Here is a 24,928-nt window from a genome sequence, read left to right on the forward strand (position 1 = left end):
GAATATAGTAAATGGCAATTCATCAGGACCGGGGAAAAATAATGCGGCAACCTACACCTCTTTGGTGGTGCCCACCGCCTCTAAGAGTTAATAATTGTGGACACGCATACAGCACCCTAAAAAAGTGTGGTACCGTAGATAAAAGAGCACACCCTCCTGGGCTGTGCTGTATTCAAGGCCGGGGTGAGGAAACACTAGAATTTAGTGTCGGTTCCGTAGTATCGGAAGCACCGTCCGCCTAACGTCTCACCAGCCACTGTAGTCTGGTATATATAACACAGCTTGTCCTTCCATGCTGCATAATTTCAATAATTAGTCACCTCGTTCGCTTTCAAATAAATATTCACTAGCTACATACTTGTAAATTATACAGTGTAGTGAATGTGAAAATTCATCAAATATGCCTTGCATACAGTCAGCATTATACAGGCTAGTTCTTGAGGCACTCATACCATAAATTTTGAAAACGAAATTGTCACTGTTTTTATGCTGACTTGCCAATTGAAGAAGCAGATGAGAGTACATTCAGTTTTCACAAATTAAAACTATCATCGGAGACAGGAAGATCCAAGGAAGGAAAGCTAACTATTTAAGAAGTGACTATTTTACATGATCTTTTAATAAGTTCATAGTGAACAACACGGCCACTGAATGTTTGCTTAAAGTAAGCTTTGAGAAACGTATATTATTGCTGCAGCTAACAGTAATATATAGCGCTGGAAAGTTCATTAAATCAGACCCCAAAAGGGGCTTTTTGTGTAATAAATAACAGACTGATTTGCATATGGCCATGTCTGAACTGGGGTGGCAGAGTGGGCTAATGTTATGTTATGTTATGTCATTTTTGATTTCTATAGCACACGGCTACTCCATTGGAGTGTCCCGGCGCTTTCTATTGGCAGCTTGTAAGCATAAAAACATGACACAGTGGGATAAAAGAAAAACAACAAAACTAAGGAGGGAACATGCTAAGGGGCAAAGAGCCAAGTTTTAAGGCCCTTCCTAAAGGTCAGCAAATTAGAAGTGCTACGTAGAGCCAATGGCAAAGCATTCTAAAGAACGGTGATGGATCAAACCCAGATCTGTTGACTGGGTGTGAGTGTTTGATTGGTTCTGATGCTCCGTCCATCACCACCCCCTTTTGTATCGCTTTGTTCGCCATAAGTTGGCAGGGTATGCTCAGACGTGAGACCCTTGCTCACTTTGCCACTGGATTCAAGAAAGCCTGGCTGATGACGGCTGAAACGCCAGAAACCGGTCCTAGGAAGCTTGTTTCCGGTCCAGGGAAGGCATGGCTTGGCAGTTCGGGCTGGACTGTTCCCATGAGGCACAGGGTAAGACTGATTTGCATATGGCCATGTCTGAACTGGGGTGGCAGAGTGGGCTAAAGAACGGTGATGGATCAAACCCAGATCTGTTGACTGGGTGTGAGTGTTTGATTGGTTCTGATGCTCCGTCCATCACCACCCCCTTTTGTATCGCTTTGTTCGCCATAAGTTGGCAGGGTATGCTCAGACGTGAGTCCCTTGCTCACTTTGCCACTGGATTCAAGCAAGCCTGGCTGATGACGGCTGAAATGCAAGAAACCGGTCCTAGGAAGCTTGTTTCCAGTCCAGGGAAGGCATGGCTTGGCAGTTCGGGCTGGACTGTTCCCATGAGGCACAGGGTCATACTGATTTGCATATGGCCATGTCTGAACTGGGGTGGCAGAGTGGGCTAAAGAACGGTGATGGATCAAACCCAGATCTGTTGACTGGGTGTGAGTGTTTGATTGGTTCTGATGCTCCGTCCATCACCACCCCCTTTTGTATCGCTTTGTTCGCCATAAGTTGGCAGGGTATGCTCAGACGTGAGTTCCTTGCTCACTTTGCCACTGGATTCAAGCAAGCCTGGCTGATGACGGCTGAAATGCAAGAAACCGGTCCTAGGAAGCTTGTTTCCATTCCAGGGAAGGCATGGCTTGGCAGTTCGGGCTGGACTGTTCCCATGAGGCACAGGGTCATACTAATTTGCATATGTCCATGTCTGAACTGGGGTGGCAGAGTGGGCTAAAGAACGGTGATGGATCAAACCCAGATCTGTTGACTGGGTGTGAGTGTTTGATTGGTTCTGATGCTCCGTCCATCACCACCCCCTTTTGTATCGCTTTGTTCACCATAAGTTGGAAGGGTATGCTCAGACGTGAGTCCCTTGCTCACTTTGCCACTGGATTCAAGCAAGCCTTGCTGATGATGGCTGAAATGCCAGAAACCGGTCCTAGGAATCTTGTTTCCGGTCCAGGGAAGGCATGGCTTGGCAGTTCGGGCTGGACTGTTCCCATGAGGCACAGGGTCAGACTGATTTGCATATGGCCATGTCTGAACTGGGGCGCAGAGTGGGCTAAAGAACGGTGATGGATCAAACCCAGATCCGTTGACTGGGTGTGAGTGTTTGATTGGTTCTGATGCTCCGTCCATCACCACCCCCTTTTGTATCGCTTTGTTCGCCATAAGTTGGCAGGATATGCTCAGACGTGAGTCCCTTGCTCACTTTGCCACTGGATTCAAGCAAGCCTGGCTGATGACGACTGAAATGCAAGAAACCGGTCCTAGGAAGCTTGTTTCCGGTCCAGGGAAGGCATGGCTTGGCAGTTCGGGCTGGATTGTTCCCATGAGGCAAAGGGTCAGACTGATTTGCATATGGCCATGTCTGAACTGGGGTGGCAGAGTGGGCTAAAGAACGGTGATGGATCAAACCCAGATCTGTTAACTGGGTGTGAGTGTTTGATTGGTTCTGATGCTCCGTCCATCACCACCCCCTTTTGTATCGTTTGTGTAATAAAGCCATCATACTTTTAGGTCAAATAAAAGGTTTCAGCAATTTAAACCTGAGTTCAACCCTATGTAGCTATGGCATGGAGCAGACAGGCTTAACTGAGAGAAATGTTTAAAGCATTTAGTAGTACCAACAGTTGAAAAGTAAAAAACAAAACAACAAAAATTCCACTCAAATTCAGACAGTTAGAGTACAATTGATAAATAATATTTTAAACAAAATGACAGCAAAATTCAATGAGGGGGACAGGAGATGTGAATTTATAAAGTTTTTATCAAAATAGCACCAAAAAGCAATAAGTGCCAATGCAGGTAGACTGTTCACGGAAGACCAAGATCTAGGTGTGATTTCAGGATAACCGGAATTGAGCACTGGTTGGATAATCCAAGCAGGTTCAAGAGGGTCAGAGGTTTTACCTTGGTACATAGCCTTTCTTCTGGAAGTCAAAATCTTTCAGTAGGGCAGGGCAACAAGCAGTTGCTGAGGAAGTCCCCACAAATGCATATAGGAAGTGAAGGAGGTCCTGTTGAAGCTATTGGTTGTGGTGGGAAAGGTCAGAGTGGGACAAATTAAAATGTTATGCCCAGTGAAATCCTCTTCTCAGTCGGACACTCCTTTGCCCACTCAATGTTTTTACCTTCAGACTTGATTGGAGCTCAGAATTTTTCACTGGGAAATGTCTGTGGCTGCATCTGAGGTTCAGTTACACAAAGCCGTATTCTTCTTGCCGATGGTTCTCTGAACTGGATTTGCTGCTGCAGAGAAGCTTTTTCTATTGAAATCTTTTTCATCAGTACACAGGTGAATGGACTAGGCAGTTTTGTCTTAGTCTTTTAGAGTTCTTTACGTCCAAACCATTTCTAAGTTCCACGTTGTCAGGGATGTTACGAGAAGTCCAGTTAGACACACCTATGATCTTAAGAACAGCACTTGGTAATCAAGACTCACTCCAGCACAGGCCACCAACAGAGTCCAGTTTCAGATCTAATTGTTACTAGTCAGCTGGACTATTCAGCTTATTGTGACCCTGTAGCTTACACAGGGCCACAAGAAGGCAGCTAATTGACCCTTGAAGTCCACTTCTTTGTCCTGGGTAGAAGTGGGAGCAGGTCCAGCCATTCATGTCTCCTTACAGGCCTCAACCATCAGGTGCATTCCTTCTTCTGTTCTTTCACAGGCCCAGAGGGCTCTTAAGACGGTATCTTGGTGTGCCACATGTATGCCTCACACTATCTTGTGGATGGTGGGGTGACTCCTCGACCTTCTGTAATCAATAGTTTAAAAGTTCCTAGTGGTATCCCTAGCCAAATTTGCAACAGTTCCTGAGTTCCCTACTACAAGCAATGCCACAGGCCCTCACTCACTTAATTTAAGATGGAGAAACCCTTCTTTCCTTGTCCAGAGCCTATGGGCCCACCCACTTGTGTGACCACGATAATGTGCACACCTAAATTCCTTGGTCAGGTCAAATCAGTTCTGGGAGCAGCTTTTCTCTCACTGGGTTTGGTGCCCGCCTGACTGGTAAGACAAAAACGGAATTGTGCAGGTATCATCTGCTTGAACACAAGAGGTCCCCTTAAGTAAATTAAGTTACGGCGCACTGCCCAACTGTTCTTTCTACTGGAGGAACAAAACACCTCCCCACAACGAGGACATTAACTCTGCTCGGGAGGCAGTTTTCACACACCAGGGCCATTCACCAGTGGGCTGTCATTTGGAGGCTAATACAAACTACCTTCCAGGAACTACATTCCTTTATATTCATTAGGAAATAGTTTTCATCATTGAGTTAAGCCTTTGATAATTATTACGAACATTGCTTTAATTATTTTTCCAGCTGGTGCCTAGCCTGACATAGCAGAATTCATATTTAATATTGTTTCTCCGTGTTTCTCAATGGGCTAGTCAGCCTTCCTAAAGGGAAATAGCTTTTTGGGGACCGGGAACTGTAAGGGCAGGTTAATTTTAAATGTCTACAAGTCCTACTTTCAAATACCATGCACCCTGCCTTGTGGGCTTTGAAGCCTACATAAGAATGACTGATTATTAATTAAAAGGGTAGTTTTCTATTGTCAAAAAGGGTTGATTTTGACAGATAGGGTTGCAGTTTCAAAACTGGCAGCCACGCTACAGTGGTAGGCGTTGAACCATGTTTTGTCTTGTCACACTGGTCAATGACACAGTAGTGCTTTGGTCCATAAGTGACATTTAATTTTCCAGGCAATGGGTGTATTTTGGGACACCATATACTATGGCCATATAAGAAAGTTAAATATGACAATTAGGGTTATCCAATTTCGACATGATTTAGATGTCAGGGCACATGCACTGGGGCTTGGTTCGTAGTTTCCCCGTGCACAGTGTCAACGGCACCACCAGTCCACAAAGATGGAGGTGACCATGCAAAAAAATGCACTTATCCATACTCATAAATACTGGCCTGATTCAAATAAACGATATAGATCTCAGAGTGTTGTTGAATATTCCTCTCCTTTCACCATTTTTAAGGCAGTTTGCTTCAACCATAAAGGTCACAGAATAAATTATGAACTGATTAATTGATTTCTTTATCTGATTCTAAATATATGATTATACATATTTAATCATAAAAGAGCAAACATAAAACCACAGTTGGATATAGTAAAATTACATTAAAAAGGATAGCTTTAAAAACATAACCCTTGCACAATACTGCATCCTTTATCATCTTTCACACGGGTAGCTTGGTTGAATGTTGCTTTCTGGTTGCTTCATACAGAGGCCCAGAGGAAGTGGAGCAAACCCCACCAAGTTAGTTACATAGGCCAAATCCAGTACTTCATGCAAACAATGCTGGGAACTTTCTGGGCCTAAGTATAGCAGATGTCCATAAAAATGGTTTTCTACAGTCTGGAGGTAGGTTCAATTTCGAAACCCCCATATTCCAGGCCCAAATATAAGCACAGTAGGCATTGAAGCTTATAGATTTCCAACAGGGGAAATATTGGTTTGCTGCGTACTTTTGTGAATGCTTTGAACAGGGCCCCAGTAGCATGGTTAAAGTGGAGACAGAGATTGGAAAGACTGGGTGAAAAGATATTGTGGGAATCTAAAAATACTCCTAAATAAGGATTTTTTAACCTAGCTGATATTATTGTGTTGGACCTGTCAGCCTTAGGGTGGTCTCCCCCTACATTTTTTCTCTTTTTGCCTCCCACTTGACCTCATATTTTTGTTGGACTCTGGACTCTGGGCACCTTACCACTGCTAAACAGTGCTAAGGTGCAGGTGCTCTCCCCTAAACACATGGTGATACTGGCATACTTGCCACAGGTCCCAGCTACCGCAGTGAGGCCTATCCTTCTATAGACTAACATTGGGAACACCCCTATGAGATAACTTCTGACTGGGACTTAATAGGTATGTTTGGTATACCTGGAATCGTAGCGAGGAACCCTTTCTAATGATATATGGGGTTTGGGCACCACTACTTTAGAAATCCCACTTTTAGAAAGGGGACATTTTCCTGCCTCCACTTAGTTTGTGCACTGCAGACTCCCCCTCCCATCTGCATGCTGATAGCCTTCCTGGGCTGTGAGGAGGGAGTGGTGATTCACACCTTTACACTTGAATAGGCTGGGCCCAGCTGCCCTACAATAGGCCTAATGACCCTGCCTTTGTCACTATAGACAGCCAGGAGCCTGGTCAGGGAAGACAGGGAAAACCCCAGAAACCCCTAGACCCTTCCAGAAGCTACTAGCCCCTTCTAGTGACTGGGCGCCAGGGTATTAAAGGGAGGGTCCTGGCCACACATCCTGGTTACACTACTGGACTAGGAAGAATCTCTGCTGGAGTGAAGACTGCTGCGACAGGAGGATTGCCACACTGCTGAGGCTGACTGCTCCCAGGAACCGCTGCCCCAACGCGTGTTGCTGCCCTACTGCCTGCTGATCTTGCCTGCCAGGGAGACTGAAAATAACATCCCCAGAGTGTCTCCATGACGTTTCTTAGAACTGCCTTTTGCAGACAACAACATTTTTAAGGACTTGCCCCTGCAACACTGTGCCTGCACTCAGCATCGCTGGCCCTGTGATCTTCAACAACTGCCTCTGCAGCGCGGGGCGTGTAAGTCGGATTTATTCGTCACCCCTGGTGTCACCGCAGGCCCGAGTGGAGCATGTAGATTAAATCCCCCAGTTGAGTGCGTTATTCAGAGCGCTTCAGAAATCACTGCCACCAGCCCAGGGTATCGCCTCTGCTTGTGACTGGGTGGGAACTGTGAGGGTACGGCATGTTATCACCACCACAGGCCTGAGCGAAAAGTGCATCAAATCACCCCTTAAATCACCGCCGACGCCCCGGGAGCCTCGGGAACCCTGTTGTAAATAAAACAGCAATATGATTAAGCATTCACTGAAGACATGTGCTCTTCATGTCTGAATTACGTTTTCTGCTTTATATTGACTAATGTTCAGATTCCATTTTGCTTAGCCATCCGCCATTTTGTATGGCCATGAAACCACGTGCTCTGCACGAGAAGAGTCTTACCTCTTCATTAGTCACTCCCGAGACCTGCCTAGCAACAGTCTATGAATAACTCCTTTGTGCGTTTAGTGCATGTTCAGAACTGACCACATCTGTCACTGATTAGGCTTTGCTTGAATGTGTTTTCGCGGGTCTCAGGAACTGTTAACTCCACCCATGTATTGATCATGCACTGAACATGTCCATATAAGGCCATAAATCTTGCTTCATGTTGTATCCGCCTACTTATGAGCCCCCCTATTGTGTGTAAAAGGGGACCATGTGCACAAGTTCTTTGTGCTACTCTGTGCAATACTGTAAAGTGTTGTATAGGTTATAGGACCACCTTTGAAGGTTAACAAACTTTGTCTTTGTATTTGCAGTTTCCGTGCCAACTTCCCTCTAGTACTTTGTACACAGAACGGCGAACCCTTTGTACTTGCGGGCCTAACTGGGGCCTGTACTCATCAATTGGCGCCCATCACGTGGGGCTCATCGGCGACTCGGATGCTCGAAGGACTGGTCGTGATGAAGGAGTGGAACCTTGCCGGGGACGTGATCACTGCCAGCGGCTTCTTTAGTTCTGGCATCCCGAGGCTTTCTTCCTTCCCTTCCGAGCTGACCATCTGGGTGGCGCCGGTCCTCGACTGAGACCCCTTCTGTCGGTTTTGCCGTGCAATGGCCGTTTTGGGCAAATTTGGAACTTTGCAGTTGGAATCTGGATGCTCTTGATTGGTAAGAACCGCCGTACGGTACTTGCTGCGAGCTTTTGTGAAGCCTGGGTTGGCAAGGATTTGATTTGATTTGTGATGACCGGTCATATTTTGAAATAAGTAATGTGAAAATATATGCGTTGCAACACATATAGGCAGGTAATGTGGAGATATTTCTCCAGGGTTGTTTGAATTTGAACGGCGCAACGTTTAAGTGCTATTTTTTGGATAATATTGCATATTTTGCACTATTCTTGAACATGCCTGCTTTGAGCGCACTTCGTAAGTGGTGCTGCTGTTTTGGAAACCGGTCAAGTCTTGAGGAATCTGAACCAGCCCCCCCAGAGGGGACTCCTAATAGGGACATGTACGTGAAGCACGGTCTTTCCCCTATAATGTACAGCACATTGTGGAGGAAATATACCAAGAAGGATCCTGAGTTGCGATGGCCTTTGTATGGATCGTTTGATATGCGTAAGATTGAGTATGTGGAACAGTGTATATGTAAGCGGTGTGCAAGACAAGACATGTTTGAATGTATACGATTGTGGGTGAAAGAAGTGCGTGAGAGCAAGAAACGTGAAAAAGCGCTGAGTGACAAAGAACAACAGAAAAAGGACCATGTGAAAGCACAGGAAGCGAAAAAGCGTGAGGAAAAAGAACGGGCGGAAAAACAGGAGAAAGAGCACAGGTTGCAAATATCGGGTCAATATGCTGTTCGGCAGCCTCTTTATCCTGTCCTTACTAATCTTGAAGATGATTTTTCTCTATTAGATCGTTCTCCGCCACCTTATGTTGGCCCGTCCGCTCCGGGAGTCAAGGATTCTGTATTGCTCAAGGAGAAGGTAGACACGCAGTCCATGTTATCAACTGATCGCATGGGTGAGCTTCGGAAAGTTTCTTTTTGTGTGCTTAAAAATAAACTATCTCTCGCTGAATTATTGTCGTCTTTGGAAGGATGGCAGGATAGGGAAAAGTTATACTTTGCTGAAACCTTTTCTGATGAAGTGGTTACTGCTTTTCGGATATACTCTGATGTTTTTGAGCCTGATGATACAGTATTAGATTCTAAAGCATTACGTAACGGTGTCCTTTATCCCTCTAAGGTACCCGATGCGGTTCGACGGCTGTTTGCGTTACGGGACGCGATGTTTCAACTCAAAGAAAAAGAGCACCAAAAGAAAGAGGAGGAGGAGCAATCGAATCCAAATGCAGGTGGAAAGCAGTCGTCTATCATTCATTCAGATAAGATTGAACTATTGCATGCTAAGCCGATGCGAGAGGCAGCGCCTCTGTACGTTCCTCCTAAGGGAGCGGGAACTAGTTTGGATATGTCTTCCCCCGATGCTAGAGGATATTTTGTGTACAATTGGGTTTATACTCCTTGGCATAGGGCTGATGTTATGACATTGAAGGATGCACTACCCGATCTTCGAAAGAATCCTGCCGCCTTTTATGAGGAAGTTGAGGGGGCTTTAAATTCTTGTACTATGACCTTAGCAGATATAGATTTGTTCTTTGGGCTTATTTTACCACCGGATATGTGGAGATCCGTACGAAAAGTAGATGATCTAGCTGTTTTTAAAGCGAAATGGTCTGACATTGAAGATGAGGATAGAGAGAGAAAACCCGCGCAAAAGCCGCCCCAGGTTATTTTAGATCTCCCAGCTGCTATTTTGACTAAGTTAAAAACGATTATCCCCCTAAAAAGATCGATTGGAATATAGTAGCCTCATGCAAACAGAAGGCTGATGAATCAGTTTCTGATTTCTTTACGCGGTTTGAGGAAACATTTCATGATTTTAGCGGTCAGTCACTTACGGTTGATACGGATCGACATCTTTTTGTTGATAAATATGTGTCGAATTTATTGCCAGGAGTAGCAGCTCGATTAAAAGCGAGTGTAAGCTCTTGGACAACATCGTCTCCGGCATCCCTCCTGACGATGGCTCAGTATTACAAGCGTCAGGAACAAGAAGCGAAGGGTAACGAAGAGAAGAAGTCGAAAGATTTAAAAACAAAGGTGATGTTGGCGCAAGTGTATGGTCCGCCTCGCCGGGGTTCTGAGAGAGGTGGAAGAGGATTTTTGGGTCCCCCTTTTGGTCGCCCAGATGTAACTAAGGATAAATGTGCGTATTGCAAACAGTTGGGTCATTGGGCCAGGGATTGTCCGGTATTACACGCACAGCGCCAGGAGCGTGGCCAGGGGCCGGTGAGAGGTAGAGGGGGTTTTTCAGGCTCTAGAGGACATTCAAATGATCGTGCTCGATTTGATTCTAATATGCGGCCACGTGATGGGTCTAATGTGTTTGATCGACGAAACCAGTATTAAATGTCCGATTATGAACGCCCTGGGTATCACGATTCGCAACATGCATAGGATTGCGTAGGATGGGGGGAGGAATCAGTTGAAGTGCCAGTAGATCAGAGGGGTCCTTATGTTACAGCACATGTTTTGGGTTCTACTGATCGTTTTTTGGTTGATACAGGAGCTACTCGTAGCGCTCTGTCCAAACAATTGGTTCCGAGGGCTCCCCTGTCTGGTTTAACGGTTACATCGATAGGGTTCGATGGCACACCTTCACTTAGCCCATTATCACAAACCCTTGCCTTTCATGTTAATAAGTTTTCTACACTCTGTCCATTTTTGCTTTCCCTGAACACACCTGATAACATTGTGGGTCTGGATATGCTCAAACATTTCAGAGCCACAATCTGTTGCTCCCCTGAAGGAGTGCATGTGATTTTAAACAATAACTATCCCATGACAGGAAGGATGTGTGTGGTGGCAGAGGATACCGCATTGGCTTCTCTACCCCGTACTCTGTGGGCCACCTCGGGCACTGGTGTGGGACAGATGGTTATCCCACCGGTACACATTATGGTGAAGGAGGGAGCTGTGTTACCATGCCTACCTGAATATCGTATTTCACAGGAGGGGGAGGAGGCACTCACGCAAATAGTGCAGGATCTCATTAAGGTGGGGGTGGTGGAGGAAGTTCCATACAATGTCTGCAATAGTCCTATCCTTCCGATTTTGAAGAAAGACACTGAAACTAGGATTTATCATTTTATTATTGATTTGAGGGAGGTGAATAAGATAGTGATCCCTCAATACCCAGTGGTTTCTGACATCACGACATTGCTTACTCTGGTCCCGCCAACGGCGACCACGTTCTCTGTTATCGACTTGAAAAATGCTTTCTTTTCGATTCCTATTCATCCTGATAGCCGATACCTTTTCGGATTCACTTTGAATAATCGTTCATATCAATTTTGTAGAGTTCCTCAAGGCTACACAGAAAGTCCTAGTATTTACAGTCAAGCATTGAAACGACAGTTGGATTCCTTTGTTTTACCTGAAGGGGTGGCCCTCATACAATATGTCGATGACATCTTGTTGGCGGCGATACTCCTGAGCAATGTGAGAAGTGCACGTTATCCTTGCTTTCCTTTTTGGCATCGCACAATCACAAAGTATCAAAGAAAAAATTACAATTCTGTAGACCAAAGATAACCTACCTAGGTCACCTTTTGTCTAAGGAGGGGCGTGCACTCACATTAGATCGCATTCAAGCAATTTTGGACACACCAGTACCTTCCACACAGAAGGACGTGCGTGCATTTTTGGGACTCACTTCTTTTTGTAGGCAATGGATACTGGGTTTTTCACACATAGTTAAGCCGCTGTTGGCACTTTTGACGAAAGACACTCCAACTCCCCTTGTCTGGTCAGACGAGTGTGGAAATGCTTTTCAACAATTACGACAAGCCCTTTGTTCAGCACCAGTGTTAGGCACCCCTGATTATACGAAGCCCTTTACATTGTATGTACATGAAAGAGATGGATGTGCGTTATCAGTTTTAGTGCAGATGCACGGCGACAAGCAGCGCCCTTGTGCATATTTCTCGGCAGTACTTGATCCTGTTGCCCGAGCATTGCCTGGTTGTTTTCGCTCGGTTGCGGCGACAGCTGTGTCAATACACCAAAGCGAAGGAATTGTGTTATCTCATAAGCTATTGGTGCTGGTCCCCCATGCTGTTGATGCCCTGTTGAATCAGGCAAAGACGCAGCACTTAACTTGTGCTCGTCTAACAGGATATGAGCTGACGTTGTTGGCTCCTCATATCACATTGAAGAGATGCGCAACACTAAACCCAGCCACATTGTTGCCATTTCCAGAGACTCAGCCTGAGGCACAAGAAGCACATGATTGCATCTTTGTAGCTGAGGAACAGACAAAGGGTCGTATTGATCTCCAGGATACGCCCTTTACAGATGTAGATGGAGAACTGTGGGTGGATGGGTCGTGCCTGAAGCTACCAGATGGTACGACTTCAGCGGCGTATGCAATCACCACATTACAAACAGTAGTGGAGACAGCACGCATACCACAGAAATCAGCTCAAGCAGCGGAACTGATAGCATTAACACGAGCATGTGAGCTTAGTGCAGGATTGTATGTGAATGTCTATACAGATAGCCGCTATGCCTTCGGGGTAGCGCACGATTTTGGCCTACTCTGGAAGGAGAGAGGGTTTCTAACGTCACATGGAGCACAGATAATGAACGGAGAGTTAGTTCACAACCTCTTGACTGCATTAACATATCCAAAGAAGCTTGCCATAGTTAAATGCAATGCACATAAAAAAGTGATAGATAAAGTGGGAGAAGGGAATGCTCTGGCAGATCGAGTAGCACGAGATACTGCGATGCAGCCTGACTCCACTGCAATGTATGTTGTGAAGTCGCAGGCAGAAAGATGGCACGATGCTAGGAGAGAAGTGTTAGAGATACAGAGGACAGCTTCCGATAAAGAACGGGAGCAATGGTCTAATGACGGAGAATTGGACGATGAAGGTTGTCGGAGAAATAAGCAGATGGATAAATGGAAGTTACCCATAGCTTTTGTACAACCTATGGTTCAGATGGCACATGGGCTAGCTCATGTTGGAGCTTCCGCAATTGTAAAATTGCTCACACGAGTTTGGGAGCATCCAGAGATTGCTAGCACGGCAAAGAGAGTGGTGCAGACTTGCATAATTTGCCTAAAGTACAATCCAGGAAAAGGGACACGAACTCCAGCAGGAGGATTTGCAACACCCACTGCACCTTTTGAAGTTTTGCAAATGGATTATATTCAGCTTGAACGCTGTAATAATCTGAAGTATGTCCTAGTAGGGGTTTGTGCCTTCAGCAAATGGATTGAGGCATACCCTACGAAAGACAATACTGCAATTACTACAGCCAAGGTGTTATTGAAGGAGTTCTTCCCTCGATATGGGGTTTGTAGATTGTTATGGAGTGATAACGGACCTCATTTTATAGCAGACGTTATCAAGTATGTCCTGAAAGGATTGGGAATCACACAGAAATTCCACGCAGTGTTTCACCCTCAGTCTGCGGGATTGGTTGAGAAGTACACCGGCACTCTGAAGCTTTAGATAGCGAAAATACAAGCTTCCACTTCTCTGACTTGGCCGGATGCTTTACCTCTGGCATTATTGTCAATCAGATCAGTACCGCATTCTCGAACCGGTCTCACGCCATATGAGATCGTGTTTGGACGTCCGATGAACATTTGGGGCCCACTGAAACCAAAGTCAGTGTATGATGTACCTTGTGTAATGATGAGTGATTATCTGGCACAGTTAACTGATAAGTTGGTCTCTATTCATCAGCAGGTTCGAGAAGCGCTCCCTGACCGGTCCACAGGGGAAGGCCGCGATCTCCGGCCCGGAGATTTCGTTTTGGTGAAATCGTTTGAGAGAGCGAGCAGTCTAGAGCCGAGGTGGTGCGGTCCCGAGCAGGTCTTGCTTGCCACAAGAACGGCTGTCCAGGTCTCCAACCGCAAAAATTGGATCCACTCTATACACTGTCGTAGAGTGCCACCCGGATTGGTGGAGCCTGCTGTATTGACCGACCATCGAGAAATCCTTTCTGCGAAGAAAGGTCGTGCTGTGGAACCGGGCGACACTGAGGAGCTCTTCCCGGACCAAGCGACCCCTGGAGTAAGAAGATATCACCTCAGACTGAGGAAGTGAATTTCTGAGTATCAAAATACGTTGTCAGAGCAGCCCCTGGGTTAGTGAAATGGAGAGCCGATGAGGCAAGGGGGGGGATCAGCCCTGCATTACTGTAGCGACACCCGTCTTGGCCCGATGGTGAAGAAATCAACCGCTGCCTAGGGGGTAGAGTTCTGACAACCTTTCTAGTTTCAGGAAGATATTGATCTTTGTGTGAAAATGGAGAAGAAGAACATTTTTTGTGCAACAGGTTTCGCTGTTGCTATAGCAATTGCTGCTACAACCACATGGTTTGTTGAGGATGTAATTCCTGCCCGTGAGTTGCTTGTTGTGTCTACTCCTGTGCCTGAGGAGCACTACTTCTACACCCTTCCATACCAAGAACTGAAGCATCGCCAGTCCTATCTGAATAATACTTTCATCCAGATGCTGCATCATACCCACGTTGCTACAAATGCTACAAACTGTTGGATATGTGGTATGATGCCAGCCCATCAGAAGAAAGGGGGAACACCATTTATACCTCTCCCTTTCTCCCATAATGGCTCTTGTAGAGCATGGTACACTTTGCTTTTTGCCACACGAAAACCTACAGTGGGACGATTACTCTTCAGACTTAACAAAGAGTGTCATCAGGATAAAGAAGGCTACCCACTAGCCAATGGAACAATATGGGAAAGGGAAGAATATCGACCAGACAATGAATCGATTCCCTACATCTTTACGAATACTAGAGACACTAATGGAAACGAGAAATTTGTAATTTTAGTGGCACAAGCCCAAGCGGACATGTGTATCCAAAGCGTTGGTCATATTCCTGTTGGTGTCAGTGTCTGTATTGTTGTACTAAATATAGACGGATTAAATAACAGTACATTTCTGGCCTCCCACAATACCTATTTTGTGTGTGGTAATAAAGGTTACTATCGTTTGCCTGCCGGATGGTCCAGGGTATGTTATGTGGCATTTTTATTACCCCCTGTATTCTTAGCACCTGCGTCTTATCATAAAGACTTGAAGTTATTAAACAATGTAACCGTAAATAGGTATAAACGCACTCTATCTGTTGATGACGTTGACCAGACGGATACCAGTTTGCAACAGTATATTGATTTTAATCTAGGACTGTTTTTCTTTGTTGGAGCTGCCCTGAATAGTAGGAAGGTTTGACGATTAACTAGGGTTGTAGAGGCTGTGACGAATCAAACTGCTGCTGCTCTCGGGAACATTACGGAAGAATTGCAGATCACCAGAATTGTTGCATTACAGAATCGTATGGTATTAGACGTTATGTTAGCAGACAGAGGTGGAGCATGTAGAATTATAGGAAGTAGTTGTTGTATGTTCATCCCTGATCACACACCATCAGTTTATAAAGCTATTAATAAATTGCATAAAATTGCTGCTGACATTCATATAGAAAATAGCACTTGGACCTTTTCTGGATGGTTTTGGACCTTAATTACTACATGGGGATGGAAAGTTCTTACTGATCTATGTATTATTGTAGCAATTTTGTTCACATGTTGTATGTGTATTCAATGTGGTCCTATGATATGTTCCCTATGTGTTTCATTCTGTATCCCCAATAAGAAAGCTGTTGCCGATGTCACCTATCAAAAGAGCATAAACAAAGAAATAACTGAGATGATGAGAATCGATATAAATGATGATTATCTTGATTATCCTAGCAAGCCGAATGTCTTCAGCAAATGCTGAAAGGGTCGTCTGTAAATAAAACAGCGATATGATTAAGCATTCGCTGAAGACATGTGCTCTTCATGTCTGAATTACGTTTTCTGCTTTATATTGACTAATGTTCAGACTCCATTTTGCTTAGCCATCCTCCATTTTGTATGGCCATGAAACCACGTGCTCTGCACGAGAAGAGTCTTTCCTCTTCATTAGTCACTCCCGAGATCTGCCTAGCAACAGTCTATGAATAACTCCTTTGTGCGTTTAGTGCATGTTCAGAACTGACCACATCTGTCACTGATTAGGCTTTGCTTGAATGTGTTTTCGCGGGTCTCAGGAACTGTTAACTCCACCCATGTATTGATCATGCACTGAACATGTCCATATAAGGCCATAAATCTTGCTTCATGTTGTATCCGCCTACTTATGAGCCCCCCTATTGTGTATAAAAGGGGACCATGTGCACAAGTTCTTTGTGCTACTCTGTGCAATACTGTAAAGTGTTGTATAGGTTGTAGGACCATCTTTGAAGGTTAATAAAGTTTGTCTTTGTATTTGCAGTTTCCGTGCCAACTTCCCTCTAGTACTTTGTACACAGAAGGGCGAACCCTTTGTACTTGCGGGCCTAGCTGAGGCCGGTACTCATCAACCCTGTGCACGTCACCGCTGACATCAGGAAGGAGCCGTACTGGGATTGTGCCAGCGCGGGGTGTTGCCTGGCAACGAGGGGTCCGTCCCAAAGCGAGGCCATGCCACGAAACTGAGAGAGGAACTCCATGACGGTGCCCGCTTCGCCCCAACCTCAGGTAACCACTTAGCGTGTGTGCTAAGCTGCTGGCTGCAGTGCTACCTTGGGCGGGGTGCGCGCTGGAGACCATGTGGGTGGTAGCTTGAAGATCGGGGACTGCCTTAATTGACTTGGCTAACGGGCCACCGAGGACTGTGCTGAATTGCCAACGGACTGCCTCCCTTCATTAGTGGGCCCGCCCAGGACGGTGTCCAATCAGCCGCAGGCCCGCTTAAGACTGTTGGGGCATTTACTTTATTTGCGGGCTCATCATGGTTACGCAGCACTGACTGGGACTGTGGGCGCATACCTTCCGTGATCAGGGCTGATTGACTCTACACGTAAGATTGCGGGCCGGGGACTGGTTTACTCGGCAACTGGTCCCCGTTCTCGGATCTAAACCTTACCGTATTGTCCCTAGTGGGAACCTGGACAGTTTTCAGCACTGTTTTGCCCTGAATGTAAAATATTTTCCTCCAAAGTGACTGGTGCTCCTAATACTGCAACAGTGCAGCAACCTACCGCAACTGAAGGACTGTCTTACCCTAGGGCTTTCCGCCTGTAGGAATACCGCCTTTTTCAGGTTACCCTTGCAACAGCCAATCTCAAAAGATATTTCTACTGAGAGTCTTCACGTGTGTATAATGGACTGTTGACGCTTTTATCTTGCATAAATTGTAGATAAAGATACTTTAATTTTTATATAAAATCGGTGTAGTGTCCTTTTTGTGGGTGGTTCACCGTGTTACCTTAGGTGTGTGTTACACAATTACTTTACACATTGCCTCCTGCGTTTAGCCTACCAGCTCTGTGCCAAGGTACCCTGTCAGAAGCGGTGGTCCCTACTTGGACTAGGGTGCATAACCCTGCCAACTAAAGACCCCCTTTCTAACATGTTGCCCTTGATGGAGGTAAGCCTGATCTTACTACTCTGCAGGCTAAACACCATGAAGTGGTTCTTGGAAATGTTAGTGTCACAATCAAAATCATCCATAAATAATAAAAAATCGCAACTAGGGCCAGTAATCCATTAGGGGTTCGAGAGAGCAAAACCGCATCATCAGCGTAGTGTATTGCTGGCACGGGGATAAGGAGATTATGATTTAAATTTAGTGTCCAGGATTTACACATATACATGTACACAAAACACAGTTTTAGACACACATCTGTTTTTCATAACTGTAATTAACTGAATTTCTGCTTTGTGGACATTGTGCATGTGCTGAGTCGAGAAATTGAAGACATTTTAGAACCGTTTCTCTTCACTCACTCTCTGCTCATGTTATTTCCTTTATTTTTTTAACTTTCAAACATGGAACATTTATTTGCAAGTTTTGAAGAGAAGATACATTTAGGCAAGCCATTGCAAATCCCTGTGAAAAATCAAAAAGGTATGCCTTGCCTGGTGCCCCTTTACATTAAAAAGATTGCTCCCAGTAGGGATATCTGTGTACACTACAGAAATTGTACCACCATGGCACGTTGAGTGCACATATGTACATGCTCTGCTTTTGGGAATACATTCATAATTTTCTATGAAAGGCTGGGAATTTCTTCTGCATGTAAGTGAGGCGTACAATCATAGGAAAAGAAAGAGAATCAGCACTAAACATATAAGGAACCAAATTAAATTAAAATCTCTGACATGAGATATTCTTTTTTTTTTTTTTAGAAAACACTAACTTTTTGTGGGAGGGTTTGAGATGTTTTATACACCATTGGTTACATGAATTTGGGCACATTTTCGAAGATCCATGTTGGTATTATCAATAATATAAACTAAATGAAAGTGTTTTTACACATGGTGCAAGCCAATGCTACCCAATGTCACCATTTTTAACTAATACATATGTGGTGTTGTTTTTCCAGGGGATGTAAATTATCTGATGTTGCAAGGAGTTCAATGATTGACTGATCTCTCAAATAAAATAATGTCAGTGTTTGTGTGAGGCAGTGGCACATATGTATAACCCATGCAGGATTTAGACTTGTGTGACTTATTCCTTAATCAATTGGACAGCATATGTAACTGGAAAACACCACTGCCTATGAGGAGGTCCTTGAGGTAATGTAAATATGTCTTACTCCTCAAAATTTAAAGGCACGTTTCCCACAATTCGGAGTAAGACATAGCTACTATCAAAAAATGCCTTGGGATTGAGAACAGGAAATTCAAAAATAAAATACACTAAATCAGAAGTTTGACAAGGCTGCTCAGAGGAAAACATGTGTGAGTCACAATTAGAAGTCCATCTCATCTAAAGGACAAGGCAAAATCCTGAAACTGTTTGGGCTCTCCAGCTGAAGCCTCGACTATTGTCTTAAAAGTTATAAAATAATTGAAATTACTTTAATATATTTTTACTTATTTAATGTTTTCATTTATTTTTCTAAATTGACTTTTTAAAGAGAGTCAGGAGAAGGAGGAGTCATTTAATGCCAGTCAGTCTGGCCCCATTCCAGTGGGAAGGGACGCTCGTACTAGAACGAGTTTTGTGGGTGAGGAGGAGAGGACTCTTAATTTCTCTATGCACATTCCTGACTTGGACACCAGACTCTTCCAAGGGCAGAATGATTTAGTCATGTAGCATTTCACTAAAAGTAATGCACTTTGGGAAAGTTTGCAGTAAGCAAACAAGATGCACTGGGAACATTTAAGTCCATTGGTTAGAGACTGTTCTGGAGCCACACCCACCAACTGGCTAGTGAATTGTCAAAAATGAAACCTCATCCTCACCTTCTGAGAACACATCCAGATCTGTAGAAGTACAGAAGAGGGCAGAACCTGTTGTCATAATCTGTGTAGAGACCTGAATTGCTGGAAATGCTATCACTTGTACGCCAGACTATAATGTGGACTACAAGGGTCAGTTCACTGTCCTCATGTGTGGTTAAAGGTACATCTAAAGATGCAAGAGGCTCCTTTCCTGGAGTAATAATCCGACCAGTTGCTAATGGACCTGGTCTGGACCCTTTTGGTGACATCTGCTGCAATCCTGGCCCCAGTGTGCTGACTTTGAGGTTCTGGGATTCTTAGAAGTGACCAAGAGGAGCTACTCCAAAAAGGCGGAGAAAAGTGGGACTTACATTTTTCCACATTCCAAGAGAGCTGAAGCTTTAGCAAAACTTCACAGGAAATGTATCCAATTTTGAAAGGACCGCTGAGGATTTTAAACTCCCCAAAAAACTCATTCAATAAACCTTTAGTGGATTAAGGGTTGAAAAGCATGCGACTGACAAGAGCGTGGAGAAGTGTGGCTCAATGGTTAGAGCGGCAGACCCTGATGCAGAGTTCTGGCCCAGGACCAGAGTTCAATCCCCTGCCTCGGCGGGTCTTGGATTCAATTTCCTCGGACCTGATAATTCTCGCCTCGGTGCCTATTCTAATCATGGGTCCCACGCTGCAACTCTGGGCAATAGCTTGCTTAATCTCCACAACGGCCCCAGCAGCGCTGGGATGCCTGGGTTCACCATGGGGATGCCCAGGAGTGGACATTTCACAGGGAAAGGCCAGGAAGGGTTTCACAGCGGTATGAGTAAAAGTGCCAGGATACCCCCGTTGGGGGTGGCAGTGCGCTATACAAGTACATTTACATTTACATTTTACTAAGGTTGGTGCTGAATTTGGAGTTTCCTGCAAAACCAACAGCTTTGCACCTCATCCAGCAGAGACTTGATGTTGAAAGGACTTCACCAGTTACAAGCCACAACCTTGGCCTGCTGAAGGATATCTGACTTCTGCTCCATTGTGGTATACCTGAAATAATGCCTAGGTTTCGGTCAGTCATGAACTGTGACTTCTGATTGGGAATTCTCTAAATTGAGAGCGTTTAACCAATATTTGCTACATGGCAAAAGTTTCATATGTTCATACACAAACAATTTGGATTTGATCATTAGATTTATGAAACAATAACAGAAAATACACTGGAGTCTATTTTCCATGAAATCACATAGACCAGTGGTTCTTAACCAATAGTCTGTGGACCACTGGGGGCCACAAAGCCTATTCAGAGTGTGTGCGACTGCTTAGTAAATTAAGTTAACAAATTAATAAATTGTATATAACTAAAGAAGCAAAATGTGCAATTGAAATTTTGAAATCGTTTTGTAGATGTGAAAGCTAAAATTTAACGTGGTATCCTCAGATTGATTCGTGGGAGCAGTGCAACAGTTGGAACAGTGCAAGTGCATCAAACAGAATATAATATGGGCAATGAGTGGGCTCATTTGAATTTATAAAAGCTCCAACCTTCCCATTAAAACACAAATGTAGTTGTTTTATTTTACATTTGTTTGTGAATTAAAATATTTCATAATTTGTGTATTTGTTTGATGGATGCATGTTTCTGTAATTTTTTGTATTGATTCGCTGGTCAAACCATCAATCATGTTTAGGCCTTCCAGTAATGGTACAGTGGGGGCCCTTGAAATCCAATAATGATTCTGTGATGATCCTGAAGTTCTTATAACGATTACAGGGTCCACAGAAGTCAAAGGTTAAGAACCACTGACATAGACAACATATATGATGTCAAAGATTGTTTGTTGTTCGTGACACTAAAATGAATAAAAAGTATTTTTTATTTTTTCTATTTCTACGACGAAGTCGGGTTGGATATATTGGTTTGACTTAGAACTGTGTCCGGCCTAAAAATTGTTACTATCGGTTGTTGTTTATATTTTTATAGAAATATAAGTTGAATTAAAACTTAGTAGCACTACGATTCGTTTATGTAAAATACCTTCAATTCTTAGGCTTATCCTATAGCATGCTGCTAATTGTTAAAATACAAGTTGGCTGCGGTTTTTGCAAAGCAGTGGCACTGGCAGACATTCGAGCGGCGATCTGTACACAACCATCTGATTGTGGTGTTGTTAGATGTAACACTTTCGCGCTAATGCCCTGCTATCAGCCCCATTATTGACCCCTGTGACCGATGTAATTTCTATTTCTGTGTGAAACGTATTCGGAAAATCACGTTTCATCTGTTTTTTTAATAACTAAAATGTGTGTTGCATCCGTTTAGAAGCAGCGTTTGTCCATAAAAAATAATGTACAGCAATGTACAAGCGACTAACCTCTTTTGACACTTATGAGCACACCCAACAAGGTGTTCCAGGTGCATGAACAGCCCTGTTCCTTCCACTGTAATTGCTCATGTCTGTAATAGTGAAGGGAGTGACTCATGCAAGCGACCAATCAAGGTGAGTGGTGGCTTTGATGAAGTATCATCAGGCATAATGATTCGCTAATGCTATGAGTAGGTCACAGCCCGCAGCCAGTTGCCAGTGGCGAGGCGGCAGTTTTCCCTCAGTGTTACCAGCCCGCAACATGGAATTCAAACATCTCTAGGCATACCGATAACTCTGCATCTTCGAAGTAGCAGAGAGAGGAGCGTAGGTGACATTTACAACACCTGGCCAATGGTCCCAGTTGGGCTCATACTTTCGTTTCTAGCGGTAAAGGAGCAAATAATGTCGAGAATTCCTGTTCCACGCGCAGCACGTGCCTCGCGTGATAGACACTTATCAGGGGACTCCTACTTAATTCACACAGCTTAAAGGCATTGATTGTAGTGAAATTGATTAAGGTTTCAACTGTCACATTCTGAACAGCTATATAAAATACCCATTACAAATTAAAGCAAGGAAGTACAAGAACATTCACCTCTGAGTAAACATTAGTTAAAATGTAATAAAAAAATAGAATAACTAGACGAATTGCCATGGCAGATGAAAATGAGAGGATATTTGTTTTTACTCTTATGAAAAATTATCCATCAACCTCAAATCTGATTCGTTTTCATGGTGATTTAAACCCTTATATGACTCAACATTGTAATCGAAATACACAAAAGAGTAATTTGTCTGAAATGAATTGCAAATCGTTTCACTTCACACACTACAAGCAAAAAGACCATGCGACGTGTATTCATTTTACTGTGGTCTTGGGGTGAGTAGTGCAGGTAAGGGTGATCAGTTCTTTTGTGTAAGAGGTTTGATAAACTCCATTCTAGAGGATCAGCACAATACCACATCCCCAAGGAAATGATGTGTACCTGAAGTCAGAGCCGGTCCTTCTTCCATTCTCAGGCACCCCAGGGTCCGGACACATGTCCGATGCAATAGCCACCCCAGCTTGACTCACTGTAAGTAGAAAAAGATACACATTTATGAAAACAATCGGTTTTAACTCTGTTAAAGTCATTAGTAAAGGTCGAGTATTTCTCGGGCCTCGGTCAGCTAAACACCCTTCACTGTAATACTTTAACCGGCCAAAGAGAGCTCGATTATTACTTTATCGGTTACGTTTATATCATGACAATTTCAACACATGTATACTGCAATCTCAGGGTGAACTATTTTGACTAGAGACATAAACTAAGATTAATACCAGAATACAAATATTCGTACCTGAGTCAAAGAGGCAAAACCTCTTTCCTACCCACCTATTTCCTCTCTCTAATGTTTTCATCGCTGACAATAGTTCACGCGCCAAGGCTTGATACCCCACCAGCACGGAGAAAGGGATCATAACATTTAAATATATGTTAATTCGCGTTTGAAAATAGACATAACCTGAGCGTGGTGTGGCAGTGTTACACCGAGCTACTCCTTCTCAAGTTATGTTCTTTACTAAATTTTCTTCATTTTTCTACAGCTAATGAGAGTTTTTCCTTGCTGAACTCAAAATAAATTGACACAATTTATATCTCAACACTGTCTTGATCTATAATCCAAAATCTCCTGATTTGTTCTGAATACTCCTAATTTGAAACAGGAGCGCACGAGTGGAATTGCTTGATTCTTGTTTAAACCCCTAACCTCAGGTAGATTTAAATGCAGTCTTGCTGAAAAGGTGTTTAAAATGGGCGTGCCTGTAACTGTTGCTGTATTCAACTCCAAGGATGTTTACTAGTTTGGGATCTTGACCTCAACATGCCAAAAGGAAAATATTCCTTGTTTCCAATGGGTGGACTAGGTTTGATGGCTTCTAACAAATGATCGGCATTTCTCCTGCTTGACGTACTTCTTACCATTATTCAGTGTTTTTGTAAAAAAGGTGCGCACCACCTCGACACTCTCTAAAAGAGCTAGGGAGAGGATATTGATGATGAGAGATAAAGTAGCATTTGTGACTGCCAGTCAGTCAGTAGACCACCTGAGGGTTCCAGTCTGCTGCCTGTGAACAATGCCAAAGTCTTGGTTGGACTGATCACAACATACGTGATTGATCTGAGATGGTAGAGGAACAGTCAGCAAGGGATCTAGATTAATGTATAAACAGACACAGCCGAGAATTCAATAGGAAAGGGTTAACATTAGTCTTGAATAGCAACATTATTAATCCTTCATTTGAGGGATATTTAAAATAAAAAAAAGAGCTGTTTCCACAAAAGAAGCTTGCAAATGGAGAGATTTTCTAATGTATTTCTAATATCTGGTCCTAATATGATGAATAAATCATGATTAGCTGATCTTAGAGTTCTTCACGGATGACAAGGAACAAACAGCACAGCCAAATAAGGTAAAATGCAGAGGAATGCTTTGCTTTGTGGATAAGATGATGTATTTTGAAGCATCAGCTTTGTTATGTTGATAGTCAGTGGAGGAACTTTACAGCCATTGCCATGAGGTTGTATATTTTCAAGCAGAAGAGGAAACACACACTAGTATGTTGGCCATAATGTAGTTTTAAACGTGATATTTTCTATTCTGGATATGACTTTACATTATTATAAATCAGACATTATCGTTGTCAGATTTACAAGAAATAGAGATGCATAGCCACTCAAACCATACAGTAGTGTTAGAAATCAGAATTACCAACAGCATTTCTTTGGCGCGTGGTTTATAAATACTAAACTAAAAAGGAAGGGAATCATTACAATGGCGGACAGACTGAAGTCCTTCTGCCATCATCCTGGTGATGGGGACCGTCCGCCTATAAGGTGGTTGTCCCACAGATGATATCACAATGCAGCCGCAAAGGGCATTTTCAACATTGCGGCGGGTGCTGGTGGCTGCAGCACCCGCCGCAATGCTAAAAAGGCAGGTTTTGCTTTTCTTTGCACTACGTGGCAGGCACCACGCGGTGCCTGCCACATGGTGCAGGGAACACACTGACCCTGCACAAGGGGCCCCCAAAGTCAATCCCCGCCAGCCTTTCCACAGGAAGGCTGGCAGGGATCCAGCATCCTAATCTGGCAGGCAGTGCCTGCTAGGCACCGCCACCATTCTGAGGATATGGGATGGTCCAACAGGCAATCGTAATGATTGTCTCTGTCAGACCCATGATGGTTGGGCTTTCCGCCTGCCAGCACACCGCCCACCATCACAATCTGGCGGGTAGTAATTGGCCTTACAGTGGCAGGTTCACAGCCAT

General features: G+C 44.0%; 1 protein-coding gene across 1 annotated transcript in view; it reads right to left on the reverse strand.

The window, feature by feature from the left end:
* CSMD1 (CUB and Sushi multiple domains 1) overlaps window positions 1-24,928 on the reverse strand; it is a 2,626,220-nt gene that overhangs the window by 2,304,600 nt on the left and 296,692 nt on the right. The window contains exon 2 of the mRNA XM_085610820.1: window positions 22,602-22,689. Within this exon, the coding sequence (XP_085466946.1) occupies window positions 22,602-22,689 (88 nt within the window). The remainder of the gene's footprint in view (window positions 1-22,601; window positions 22,690-24,928) is intronic.

Source organism: Triturus cristatus, chromosome 6 (genome assembly GCF_964204655.1).
Source record: "Triturus cristatus chromosome 6, aTriCri1.1, whole genome shotgun sequence".
Taxonomy (NCBI): domain Eukaryota; kingdom Metazoa; phylum Chordata; class Amphibia; order Caudata; family Salamandridae; genus Triturus; species Triturus cristatus.